Below are 14351 nucleotides of genomic sequence, written 5' to 3'. Positions count from 1 at the left end.
CTGAACTTGGGTTTTGAAACTTTGGGTTTGTTAATAAGTTTTTTTTTTTTTTTTTCAATATTGGCCTGGATATCTTGGAGTTTCCATAACAATACTAACAATCTTTGTGCTGAGAGTCCAGTGAGGAACTTCAGAGACAGTCATTGCAGCATGTGCTGTGTTAATGTTCTGCTAGCAAAGCCATATATAGCATCTTTTGTCTATTGAACATTGCATGTCATATTTTGACAGTCCTGAATATTCTTTAGTAGTATACCAGGTATAATGTATGCAACTTGGTGAACTTATTATTCTCTGAAGTGCAGTGTGCTTTGGAATGAAATGATGATGAGAGATAATTTTCTGTTGTGTATGCAGCTTAAAGAGACAGAGCAATATGACATGAATATCATGTTCTTATGAAGTTTGTTAGTGACCATACCTATGTAAAATAAACTCCCAAAATGTTCCTGTTGTTTTGACATCGTATTCAAGAAGTTATATCTCCAGGTGTGCTGGTTTCAGCTGGGGTAGGGAAAAGGACTGTTTTCCTACCCTGTGTGAGATATTGGTACCATCTGTTGTGTGACTGACACAATTTCTAGATCTTTCATGGGGATATTCTGCTGTCTAACTACTGACCCTGCTCGTGGTGTTAATTTAGCAGGTTTACCTAAGGAAACCATTGTCCTTCCTTCCCATGTCACAACAGGTTTGAGAATCAAGTGGAGTATTTTGCTGTGTGCTGGGTTCTTAACATAGATTAATGCTTTAGGTTATACCCTAAAAATAGGAATTATTTGCTATTGCTTTGCATGTTTTTAAAGTTAGTGATGATAAACACAATTTAGCAAATATAATTTCAAGTTGTTTCCTGCTAGGCTTTATCTTTATGCTGTGTGCCAAAGTCTGCATTGACTTGACTGCAAAGCAGCTTGAGTGATCTGGTGCAGACAGGCTAGGGCAGCTTTAATTGAGGGATAAATGCAATGTGAGTAGGGGATTCTGCTCTAAGTTGGAACTGCTCAGGAAATAAAGGAGTAGCAATAGCACAGGCATCACCAGATTAGGCTGGTCCTAGTAACCATGTCAGTGAAAATGCGGTGGCTCACCCTGATCACTAACACCTAAAACATCGGCTCCCTCCATGACCTGGGGATGTTGCTGGGAATGCTGCAAAGTTTTCTCTGGTACTAATACCTGTATTACCTAGATTAACACTAGAAAAGATCTTCAGCAGGAGTTACAATCTCATCTGTCCTGCACTGAGTAAGGGTCTGCCATAAGGCACAGAGTTCTGGATGGTAGACCAGGGTCTTTCAGATGGTCTTCCTTTTGAGATGTAGATCTTGCACTAAGAAAAACTGCTCAGTTTCTGGATAGGGAATGTAGGTTGTTAATTTTAAGTGTGACCAGCTTTTGTGGGAAGAAAAACAGGAACAAAGTCAAGAAACAGATATAATTCTCTTGTCCTACAGTCTCTTTCTATCAGAGTTTATTACATTGCCTGGAAAACTGATAAAAAAATACCCTTCATTATGAAAGTTTGTTAAGATAAACCTAAAATGTAATGTTGAAATAAGAGAATCTAGGTTCTTTTGTGTAGAAGATAATTGCTGTCAAAAAAACAAGCAAGAAAATGATTTTGTACTGTATTTATCCTCTCCTTCCAACCCCCAAACATTCCTTAATTCCTACAGGGTAATCCTTTTCCAGATGTTGTTGTACACAGTTTAAATTGCACCAGCTCATTAAAAAAGAATGTTGTTGGATTTTTTTCTTATCATTTCAGAGGTTTTTTGTCCTGGATAATGGAATGTTGAAATATTCAAAGTCACCAATTGATGTAAGTAGAGTCGAATATTTAAAAATTTTTAATGAAGTTCTGTCTGCTCTCACTCACTCTAGATGTATTTATGAAAGTACACACATGAAAGTTGTTGATGAATTTAAAGATAAATCATGTAATATTTTGATCATGTCTTCAAGAATTCTGCCTTTTTTACTTCCATGGAAATAGAGGTTAAATTACTAAAAGTTGTTTCTTGAATGCAGCTGCTTGGGAGATTAACCTCACCATGTATTTTTCTTTCTCAATTTTTATGTCAGCCAGAGCTGATTATTCTGACATATGTGGATATGACAAAGAATTGATAACAATGTACTCTAGAGATATAAAAGATAGCAATAAATTAGTTAGATCTGATACCAATAACTATCAAGTTGTAGCAGCAGGGTGTCAAGTACTGTCTAATTTTCTCTGCTTCTCACTTACCTATACCTGTGCACTAGTGTGAACCCCTTAACACTCCTAAACTTTGTACCAGCACTTCTTGTGAGGTACTTTTATCTGGCTATAGATACAATCAGTGATTAAGTGGTTAGTCTTTGTGCAGCCTTATTTTTTAATATGGCTTTATGCTAAAATATTTATAAAATGGGAAATCATTTCAGTACCAGATAGTTTTCTGTAAAATATATAGAAAAAGTGCATGATACTTGTAAATTTATACCCTGATTTTTTGATTTTAGATACAGAAAGGAAAGGTCCATGGGAGCATTGATGTTGGTTTATCAGTCATGTCTATTAAAAAAAAGGCTCGTAGAATAGATCTTGACACAGAAGAACACATCTATCACCTAAAGGTAAAAAGTAAAAATACATACTGTGTTTTCATCCTCAGTAGAAACAAAACTGTAAAAGATTGTGCAGAAAAGTAGTGTCTTGGCTGCCTTCTTGATAGTGGATTTTTCTCCAGGTGAAATCACAGGATTCATTCGATGCATGGGTTTCAAAGTTGCGGCACCACCGGTTGTACCGTCAGAATGAGATTGTGAGATCTCCCAGGGATGCCAGCTTCCACATATTCCCCTCAGCATCTACTACAGAGTCTTCTCCAGCTGCCAATGTGTCGGATGGAAAGGTGTGTAGTGTTCCTTGGCTGAAAACTCACGGCTTGCTTTGGGCAGTTTCAGTGGGCTCTTCTTGTAATGCCTATAAGATAGGAGCTTCCACTGTGGCAACCGATGGCCAGCGAAAAGCTGTGGGGGTGTGTAGCTGAAATCAGCTGAAATGCTGTCTAATTTAGCCTTACTTCATTAAAATGTGCTGCTGTAGAGATCTTGCAAAGTATTCACCACCCATACGATTTGCACTAGCCTTTGTCATCAGGTATGAATCTGTCTCTTTGCTGATTACGTTCTTGCTCTTAAACAACAGCTTTCCTAACTGGTACCTACCGCAGTTCACTTGGGAGGTTCTCGGTTTGATTATCCAATGTGCTCTTCTGAAAAATCTGTGTCTTTGGGAACTGTGGAGACAAATTACAGATTTCACTGAAAACAATACATTATTTTGTTTCTATTCTGAAGTGGTACAGTCATTACACTGGCAAGGCTGTGTAGCCACAGTAAATGTAAGCATTTTATTACGCTTTAGGTGCAACAAAATAACTTCCCCTGGCAGCCTCCTATACCTTGCAGTAACAGCCTTCCTGTCACCTGCACTACTGGTCAGAGTAAAGTAGCAGCCTGGTTGCAGGACTCTGAAGAGATGGACAGATGTGCAGAAGGTTAGACTTTATCTTTTCATGCCTTGTTCTTTCAGCAAAACCTCTTGTTGGTGTAAGAGTCCTGTCAGTAAAGTGGCTAAGTTACTTCTTTATGTGACCATGTAGTAGCTCTTCAGGTAATTAGAAACTTTTACCTGGTGCTGGGAACTTTGCCCTCTTTGTTTTGGGCTGTTGCTTTTGAAATTCATCATAATAGTCTGTGTTATTTTAATGGATGTCATTGTTCAAATATGAACACTTTTTCAGGTCCAGAGTTGTTGCTGATTCCTATAGAAATAACATGTGTCCAGCATATCTGAAAATAAAACTTGTACTTGGATGCCTTACTACATGGGGTTTGGGCATTTAACTTTCATAATGCAATTAAGTACTAACAATGGACATCATGGCAATAAAAAGTCTGAATTGAACCACCTAATGCATTTTTATGTTATATCTGTTAGATCTTGCTCATTGTCAGTCCAACCTTGTGGAACTCAGTAAACTTCTTCAAAATTTAGAAATACTACAGAGAACTCAGTCTGCACCAAATTTCACAGACATGCAGGTAAATATGCTTGAATATAAATCTTTCCACTGAAATATTTGTTCTTTTTTGGTAAATATAGGGGTGTTGTCTGTTTACTCAGAATGTTTTTCTGAAATAATAGTGAATCTTGGATGAAATGCCTATCTTATATGTTTATTTTAATCTTGTGTAATACTGTTTCTGTTTCATGTATAAACAAGTAATTAAGATGTATTTAGTATTTGAGTTAGGACAAATCAAATGATTAAGTATTTTGCAGAACAAAACTGAGCATGGTTACAATAGAACACATGTATAAATTGAAGTTGTATTTAAGGAGTATTTCTTGTGTTGAGTAAGATAACATTTTAAGTTTTTTAAGGACTGGAGACCCAAAGACCCTCAAAGATGAAGTTGCATGCTCTAGAAAAGGGGGCATAGTACAAAGGTCCCAAGTTTTGGACTGTTTCCCAGTTCAGGGTGAGTTTTGCTCTTACCAGAAAGCAATGGCAGATCCTAAATCATAAATACTTTCTTCCATTTTCAATGAATCTTCTTGTCTGTACAAATATCTGAGTAATACCACAACAGAAATCCATGAGGATTTCAAGGTCATGCCCTGAATATTACGCACCCATGAAAAGGAAGGGTACCAGTAGTTTTGCTAAAGGAGCTAACTGTAATTGTACCATGTGTTTGTAGAAGTGTATGGATAGCTACAGCTGATCACTGCTCCATTTGGGGCCCCAGCAGCAGCAGCATTCTTCTCCTTTCTTTCTAATTTGTACCTGTCTAATGCTACAATTCTTGACTAACTTGCTGTATTGTCTGTATTGCTTGTGTCAACTTAATAGCTCTTTGTCGCTTTTAACTATCTGTGTAATGTAGGCTAACTGTGTAGATATTTCAAAGAAAGACAAGCGGGTCACAAGACGATGGAGAACAAAAAGTGTCAGCAAAGATGCAAAAATTCAACTTCAGGTACTGAATGCACTATGTTTTACTTTTCACTGTACTTTTAGATTAAATTCTAAGCATGAAATGATATATTAGCTGAAAGTAGGAAGTCAATGTGCTGTTTTTCATGTTTCTGATGAAGTAAATTAAATCTCAGTTTGTTCTTCAAAACCTAGAGAAGATAGTGAGAAAAGTACTGATTTTATTTTTATTCATATGAAAACATTGCCATCTAGGGAAAGGAGGGAGATCTGAATATTAGTTAATTAAGGTATTCAAAACTCAGTATACACATATGGGGATACTGCTATTCCATATCAAATTTGCAAAGAAGGGCAGTTGAACAAGTGACATCAAATTAAAAGCAGAATGAAATACTAAACACACCAGTTGTCTTTTTCAAGACCTATACTTGGAATATTGCCAGTTGTAAGTACTTTCACAGGCCTTCTTTTATGGAAAAAGGCTAAAATGGGAAAAAAACCAAAATAACTTCCAAAAAATAATGTGAAGCAAGAATTTACTCCATCCTTCCCTAGAACTTAAAGCACAGAAATAAGCATAATATGCATGTATTGCTGCCTTGTGTTTTGTTGGAAGAAGCTGTATATTCTGAGGTTTGATCCAAAAGCTGCTCTTTTTTATTACTAAGCAACTGATAATGAAGACTGTTCAACTGGTTTTGGGAGCTAACAATCACCACCGTGATGTCTGCTGCTGAGTAAATAAATGCCAGCAACTTCTAATCCATTCAAATATCTTGAAATTAGTACAAACTTTGAAAGTTTTTAATATGTCCCCAATAGGTGCATTAAGGACTTTTCATTTAAGATCAATAATCTTAAGGAGGGAAGAAGTGATAGTTGCATCAGCTTTTTCATTGCAGCTCTTGCAGTCGATTTTTCTTTTTACCTATTATACTTTGATAATCACAATAGGTAGAACAATGAAGTATCTGTTGAGATTAAAAAGGTTTATTAACAAAGGAATTTTTGTGATTGATGTCATGTCCCATCATCTGCAATTGAAGGATCACAGTTTTCCCCTGGTGCTGAATAACACAGGGAAATTAAAAAATCAGGAAAATGCATGCAAGTACTTGGTGCCTATGAGGAGTCCGTCACCACTGCATGTTCTTCTTCAATGCCACAGTAACCTCAGAGAAGTCCTACCCACAAAAATGATGAAAGCAAGCAATGTATGATGATTTGTGGTTGGTCACAGTGAATAATGAGCTGTTCCTGTGTTACCTATGCTTTGCCAAAGTAATTCTGGCCTGGGCTTCCATCACAGGCACCTGACTAAAACTGCTGTTTATGGTTTGGCAGGAGTGTGCCTCAGCTCCTGAAATTTTCAAATAGGATTGGTTTCCAGGTTCCCCTGAGAGAGTTTGCGTGCATGGCACTGCTCTACATGGGTCTGCCACTTCTGGGTTGATAATCAGCTCTGGCTAACTTGGGTCAGCATTAATTCCTGCCAAGCTTCATGCTGCAAATATAAAGCTTATTTTGTTACAGCAAAGTATTAAGCTTTCATTGACTGATTTATAAATTATTTTGCAGTGAAACAGAGACAATAAAATCGTTCTAAATTGTATGGAAGACAAAGAATACTTGATGGCTACTCCATTATCTTGCTTAGTTTGATAGACTCAATTCATTCCTCCAAGGGCTGTCCTGTCTCCTGAGTGCTAGAGCTGTGATCTGCAGGAAGATGGCCTCATTGACTCATTGTGTTATTCCTAATTTGCCTAGGTTGCCACTAAAATGTGGATTTCCTCTGATGCCTGCATGTCCTTTAAGCTAATTCCCATTTTGTTCTTCTGTTAGACATTCTTTCTACTTCATTTGCCTTACTGCTCATTTTTTCAAGACTGCTTCAAGTCTTTTTGAACTGCTTATCAGGATATCCCCTACTGGGAATCATTTTGTCTGATTCGTGATCAATGTTTTCATGGTGCTTACACATAATTTGCTGTTGAATGGTTGACATTTGGAACTAATAAGATTTCTGTTGTATGATTACCTTCCTCATACCTCCATACATCTCGTTAGTTTTAGGGGATAATGCTCATATTAACAAACTAACTTTAAGCTAGTTTCACTGTTAATTCCATTTGTAGTGCTTGCCCCTATTTTTACCAGAATGAGCAGCAAAGACGTTCTGATAGTACAATGTTGAGAGCATCCTTCTGGGGAGCATAAAATTAGGGAGCTTTATAGAAAGGTGTGTGTTGTGAGTGATGGGGAACGAGGGTGTGATTTCTGCTGGTTCAGTATCCTCTGCATGTGAAGCAAGGAGGGAATTCTCCCATCCAGGTTTTGTATTGTACTTGTTTCTATTCTTCTGTTGATGAGATAGCTTTTGTGGGATTCCTGCTAACACATTCTTACAGTACAAATGCTAGGTGTGTAATGTATTTAAAACATACTTTTTCTTGTAAGTAAAGCTACTTGATTTGTTTCGCAGACATTTATATTTTCCACTTAAATATGCTAGTTTGGTGTTCAGTTGACTGCTCACACAGATAATCCCTGTAACTAGAGTGGGGTTACTCCCCGAAGTAAAACTGAACATAGCATGTGTCTAGACAATTGCAGGTTTGGGTGTTTGCTATTGCTAAGTTGTTTAGAATTAACAGCTGAGTTTACAGGCCTTTACTCAAGAGTAATATATTAGTTGCTTCTCCTAAAAAGGATTACTTTTATGAAGAAATTTCAGGTTTATTTTGGTTCATTTGTTTTTAAAAGACCTATTTAAAATCTTATGAAAATGGGCTGCAAAAACTGGTTAGTTGACCTGTATTATTCATTTTAAAAATTAAAATTTTGTACAAAAACTGAGTGGTGGGTTTTTGGGTTTTTTGTTTATTTGTTTGTTCATTTTTAAAAATTTATTTATCTTTGGGTAAAAGGCTAAATTATCATTGTCATGACAGCTTCAAAGGAAGAAAAAAAAATTACTTCAAAACAATAAAGAACCAGTGATACTTTGGTTTCCCACAAAAGCTCAAAGTTGTAAAGATCCAAGGCTTCACAGGGGGAATAGTTTAATAGAGTAATCTGAAAAATCATTTTGCTTTACTGAGGCTTTTAGCTCAGAACTGAAACCAGACACAGACTAGTTACTACTTTTTTCCCTTAAGCAAGTGTTTCTTTTTAAGGTAACTCAGATTATGACCTCACTTTCTATTGTGTTGAGGAGAGTGTGTGGTTCTGCAAAGCTCACTATTCCCATTTTAATAATGCATGCTTGCATTCAAAATCTTATATATATATATATATACATATACATTTGCGCATATCTCTCTCTGTATATAGGTTTGTCCCTATTATTTAAATAAGAATATTTTCACATGCTCTTATTCACAGGATAGACGTATTTCTGTAGAGCACAAAGAGCTCTACATTGTGCCTATGATCTGTTCTCTGCTTTAACAGTTTGTTCTCAGTAACTCAGTGGTTATGCACATCCCATTTTAATGTGAGAATTGTATAAAATATTGGACCACAAGTCTTTGACTGTGATCATTAGACAACCCTTCCAAATGTCAGTGGCATTGCCACTAATACCAGCTAGAGGGTGAAGTGTTTGGCCATTCTCCACTGTTGCAACTCTGCTGGGAAAGTTACAGAAGCATGACAATTCAGCTAATAATTGAAATACAATATCCTGTTTTTCAGAATGGTGTCCATGTATCCAATCTACACATTGTTATTTGTATGATGATCAGACTGCTTGCAGAAATAGTAAAAATTACTTAGATATATAAATTTAAAAATACTGAAGTGGGTATAGGTGAAGATACAGGGGAAGAAAAATGTAAAGGAATTGAGAATTGTTTTCTAAAAATAGAAAGGTGTATTTCCTAGTATTTAAAAATCTTAAAATGCCTTCAAAATAATGGCATTTTCATTAAATATTAAATAGAATGACTTTATGACAGGTGTGGAGTTCCTCTGCATTAGACAGTTACTTGCTTGACTATAATGTACTGTGAAAAATTTTCTTACAATTAAAATTAAGCAGGATGAGGCCACAAGTTAGACATGCAGAAAAGGGAGCAGTTGTTGAAATACTTAGTTTTTATTTGTGCTGCTTTATCTGAGTTTTATCTGAGCCTTGGTTTGGAAGCCAAGCCTTCAGTAATGTATGGGAAAAGCAGGTGGAACTCAAAAAAGCGATGTGTGGAGAAAATGATTCAGTAGGCTCAAGGATGGATGCGGAAATGCCAGAGCTATGTACAGGATTTTTTCCTTAAGAAAACTCACTAGATAACATACACACTGAAAAGTTTTACCATTGAGACATATGCATCTTTAGTGTCCACAGTTTATGCACTTCCACTATTGCAAAATGATCTCTATCAGAATTCATCTTCTAGATGGTCAAGTGACCCCAGAAGGAGTTTGATCTTTGTTTTATTTTCTGGAATGCTGTAGCATCCTTTCTGTTCTCTTATTCCATTATTGCCTTATGACTCTGAATGGCAACGCTAATAGATTTTTTTTTTTTTGGTAGGCTTTGGTAGCCAACTCACTTTGGTAGTGAGTACACTGCAGTCCAACTCATCTGGAGATAATTTTAGTGAAGTATCCAGCTTTTTATGTCTCTGGCATGCACAGCTGAAAACACATGATATGTCCTCAACATGTGTAGGCCATAAGAGTTAACAAAACCCACTGAAAGACTCTCCCTCTCCCTTTTCTGATCACCTTTCATCTTCCTGTGTCCATCACCCCTTCCCTTCTCCTTTTTCTACTTCCTTCTTTTCTTGCATTCACTGTCAGGAAGGGCCGGCACCGAAGGGGCAGTTCAGCTCAACACGACGCCGGCAGAGACTGGCAGCTGCAGTGGCTACAACAGTGAGTGGATTTAAAAATCAAGGGATAGCTCTAAGGATGGGAAGCTGTGTAACTTGATTGTGTAATAAGCTTATGAAAATGTTTCTTGCACTTTTTGGAGGTGTCCATGGTACCCCCTCTCAGTGGAGTTTCTTAGAAGTGGTCAGGCCCAACACAAATGTATTCCATAAATGTGGGTCTGAGCTTGTTAACATGGTACGTGTCCCTCCTCCTTTATGTAAGTGCAAGTGATAGACTCAGGCCCTGCACACAATAAGTCTTTGACATACTCTGCAAAATAGAAAAAAAATGATCAAATTCTGTCAAAAGATGTTGTGACAGTTATACCAAGACAGTAGAACTAAGGTGATTTGTTACAAAGAACCATGGAATTATAAAAGTTTCTTATATTTTTATAAGTAGTATAAGGTTAGTCTTTTCATTTGAGGCACTTTCTGTTTACATTCTATAATCCCAAAAAGTCATATTACTACCTCAGTGTCTGTATGTAGTTTTGCTAATTCTCTAAGTCTCTGTCAGAAAATACGGAGCTATTAAATCAACAGCAGGACTGGGTATTAATTGTGGGAAGTTTGTGAAATTGAATTACCACCAAAAGGATATCTTCAGCTGCTGCTTTATCAGGAAAGTACTCATTAGGGAGGCCCAATATAGACATTTGTACTAATCCCTCAACAATTAGATAGAGAAGACTGTGCAGCCAAAGATTGAAGTAAGCTTTAAATGCAAACTCTTTATCTAGCCCAAGCAGGGAATGTCTTCACCAGGCTGAAGTAGTCCAGGGTCTGCTGTTCTAGCACCAAGCTAAAGTCCCCTGGATCTGACATAGTTTCTGCTTAAGCCTAACTATCTTGAGCTCCTGCTACCTGAACCACAAACTCAGTTATTGCTATGCTATTTTAAAATGTATGAGACATATCAGTGTTTCTCCAGCTTCAAAATTAACTCCTCTAAATTTATTTCCCTGTAATCAATTGATGCTGAATGTGTGCTCTGTAATTGATTGCTGTTTTGATTCTGTTGGTCTGCCTGCCTAGCACGGAAATCTGCCTGATTATTCCCAGTTTCCAGGGCTGAGCAGTGTTGGTGGGAGGCTCTAACCAGAAGGTTCAGCAGCAGTTAAACAGCTCTGGAAAGGGTTGTACTCCTTACCTAGCAAGTGTTTAAGTAGACAGTTGCAGCTGGACTTGAGTGGGAAGGCACCAAGAGAACAGGGAGTTGTTACCTGCAGCGGAAGTGAGGACCTGTTGAGGGAGGAGCTGGAAAAAATGCAGCAGGAAGGAAGGCTAGAGACACCAAAATGACTCTGCGACTGTTGCAATATTCTGGCCTGTTCTTCCTGGCTGATGCACAAAATGGTCGTTTCTCCCAGACAGTGAGGCTGGGTGCATAGACTGAGAGATACAGAATTATATCAGCTAAATGCACAGCAGAAAGAGGTTTTCCTTACAACCCACTTGGCCAGGAACATTCTGTTCCTACATGAACACGTCATTCTGAAGAAGGTGACGGATGAGTGGGTATAACGCCTCTGGTGTAAAGCAGGAAGTTGGGACAAGGTTCATCTGAGGTTATGTGTTGAAGTGTCTGTAGGGAGAAAACTAGAGTGATGGATCAAGAAACTGAATATTTTTTTCGAAAAACCTTCAAAACAACAACAATAAAAAACAACCAAAAAGTGAATGGGTAGTAAAGTTAGGATCAAGCCACCACTAATACAGAGAGAAAGCACATCAGTGAAAGGAAAAAAAAGGAAGAGAAGTATACTGGCAGTGTTTCCTGGCCTGTTGCTTATTTAAGAGAATGAAAATGACTGTTTAATGTGGGATTTTTTTATCTGTTATGGAAAGCAGCTTGGAAATGTTTCTAAAAAATGCATATGAGGAGAGTTCATGTCAATCAACAGTTCAGTATTTTTGGTTCTTGTATTTAAAGCAGTCAGCAAGGCTACTTGTCTCTGTCATGTGAATGTATATTGCAAGTAGTGTGACATATTTGTAGAACATATAAATTCCGTTTCTAGGGCATAATCAAAAATAGTATTTTTTCAATAAACCTCATTGCAGAAAGATTTCTTTTCAGCCAGGCCAGCTGAGGTTTGAGGCAGAAATGATGGATTTAAAGGAGATCTCTTCAGCTTGATTGATCAGAGAGTGACTAAAGAGCCCCCCTGCACATGTGGGCAGCCTGCCTGCAGCTGTGCCAGTCCATGTGGGTCTGGGGAACCTTCCTCATCACCACAGGCATGTGGGGCTGGGGGGGCTCTCCCTCAGGCTCTGGCATGATAGCTGGTGTCAGCTTCTTTCTGCCTTCTGGATGGTCTGGAGGGTTGCATATGTTCTCCATATACACAGGTACAGTGGAGATACCTACTCTGCCCTCTGGAGCCACCTGGACCAGTTGAAGCTTTGTGATGCTCCTAGTCAGAAAGTTCTGGAAACATGCTCTCCCATTTAAGAAGGGAAAAGGTTTTGGAAAAGAAATTTGAAATTAACCGATGTTTAGCCACAGTAGTCCATTAACCTAATGTTGCTGGGCTCTTGACACAAGCAGTCTGGTACTTGTGAAGAAGGTAAAGGGTTAAATATCCAGTGCAAATAGAAGGAATTCATTCTACACCTGTTAATGAATTCTTCTTGATATGAGGCTAAAATGAGGTCCAGTAAAAAAATACATACTTTGTTGATATATCTGGAAATCAAAATACATGAAAGCAGGAACAAAGCTTATATGAGATATGTGCCATAGAGTTATTAGTATTTAATGTTTTATATAATATTATATAATAATTATTATATGTATCTGCAAATTGAGAAGGAACAGAGTGGAAAGCATATTTCACTGAGTATGTTCATGATTAATAGATCCAATGGGATTTTGAGGGTTTCCTTGGAGAATCAGAACCTAAATCTAAAATGTGTATTGATGTCAGTTTTTACAGGGAGGAATTGATAAAACCTTTCCCTGATCTAATCAAATAAAAAAGTACCAAGTTCAACCACTCACTGATGACAGTATTGAACTCATCTGTTGATAAAAACTCTTAGTAATATGACTTTTTATGTTATGTGCTGCTCTTTATCATGCCTTGGAAGAAACATTTTATATTTTGGTCCCATTTTTCATATTTGAGTAATTACATTGGGCTGCAGTGTGACAATTCTTGATTTACACACTTGATCAATCAAATGAAATGAATTAGATTTAATGTGTTGAACAGTGCTTGATGCATTGAACAGTGCTTAATAGTTAAGTAACAAAATATAGTTCTGCATGCATTTACAGTTGAAAATGGTGTTCTTGGCCTGATTTTCAAATAAATGTGTGTAAATGGTAACAGTAAAGTAAAATACAAAATACTCTCGCACACACATCATTTATATAGTAGTGGTAGCCATACAGTGCATATATAGCATATAGGTAACTACTCAGTACATGATACATGTATATATAACCTAGAAAGTCTTGCATGTACTTTTTTATTATTGTATCTGAAAAGTAGAGGAGAAAGAGAAGTGGAAAGATGATAAACTAAATTCTTTGCTCCATCTAACTAAGCTGTATCTCTCTGCATTTGTTTATGTTTCATGTATTTTAAATGAAAATCAGGTGGAATTTTCATTTTATTTTGTTGTTGTTATTTTTTATTTGTTTAGTTAAAAAGAAAACAGAAAGACTGTATGCTTCTTCCCTCTTCATATTTGCCAGTACAATGAGTTTCAACTGAAGATTAATGAGTAGTTTTGAAAAACTTCAATGATATATCTGATGATATTATAGCTATTATATCCTATTTTTAGATCTGTGGAGGAACTCGCATGCTTCAAATGCTGATATTGCAACAGCAGACTCATCTACAGTTACTCTCAAATGTCCAGATACAAAGGAGAATGTCTTATGGTTCAATTTTCCAGTAATCTTCTAAGCATTAGAAAATCATCCATTTTTTGTAAAAATTAGCATTTAAGTACTCCATCATTATCTGTTAGCTGTGTATTTAGGCCTTCTTTTTTTCTATTTCAGTGAAAAAAATCAAGAGAAGTCTGCATGAGCTGTGTTGAGATTTAGGAGAGTAAGAAGTTACATGTTCAGTCTTACCATGTTCTTCACAATGTGAATTAAGTCTTTTCAGAAGAAATTTGTATTTTGCTTCAACAGAGTCAAAAGTTTGGTTACACCTTACACAACATTTCTTCTCTGTTTCTCACTGTAGGTCCCTTTCAGTGCTACAATGTCACCTGTTCGACTGCATTCATCCAACCCCAACCTTTGTGCAGACATTGAGTTTCAGGGTCCCCCAAGCCATGTGACAGACCCTCTGGAGTGCTCTACTGAGTACATGAAGCTTCAAGAAGAATTCTGCTTGATGGCACAAAAAGGTAGCTGGCAATGCCAAGCCTTTCCTGTAATGTGCTTCTCTGTTGTGTTTCTTTATTGCCCCCAGTTAGTTATGGCCAGGGCTTTCACCTG

The 14351-nt window shown here is 37.2% G+C and overlaps 1 protein-coding gene across 2 annotated transcripts in view; it reads left to right on the top strand.

The window, feature by feature from the left end:
* The window catches only part of OSBPL6 (oxysterol binding protein like 6), an 89689-nt gene that overhangs the window by 59037 nt on the left and 16301 nt on the right, over positions 1-14351 (top strand). Inside the window, exons 5-11 of one of the 2 annotated variants that reach the window (XM_066189854.1) lie at positions 1772-1825; positions 2512-2625; positions 2739-2903; positions 3419-3551; positions 3995-4098; positions 4948-5040; positions 14095-14260. In XM_066189854.1, the coding sequence (XP_066045951.1) occupies positions 1772-1825; positions 2512-2625; positions 2739-2903; positions 3419-3551; positions 3995-4098; positions 4948-5040; positions 14095-14260 (829 nt within the window). The remainder of the gene's footprint in view (positions 1-1771; positions 1826-2511; positions 2626-2738; positions 2904-3418; positions 3552-3994; positions 4099-4947; positions 5041-14094; positions 14261-14351) is intronic. The other variant, XM_066189856.1, reaches the window with a different exon arrangement.

The sequence above is a fragment of the Chamaea fasciata genome, unplaced genomic scaffold (assembly GCF_029207755.1).
Source record: "Chamaea fasciata isolate MVZ Bird 193981 ecotype frontalis unplaced genomic scaffold, bChaFas1.0.hap1 SCAF_8, whole genome shotgun sequence".
NCBI classification, from domain to species: domain Eukaryota; kingdom Metazoa; phylum Chordata; class Aves; order Passeriformes; family Sylviidae; genus Chamaea; species Chamaea fasciata.
This window is presented reverse-complemented; position numbering and strand designations above follow the sequence as displayed.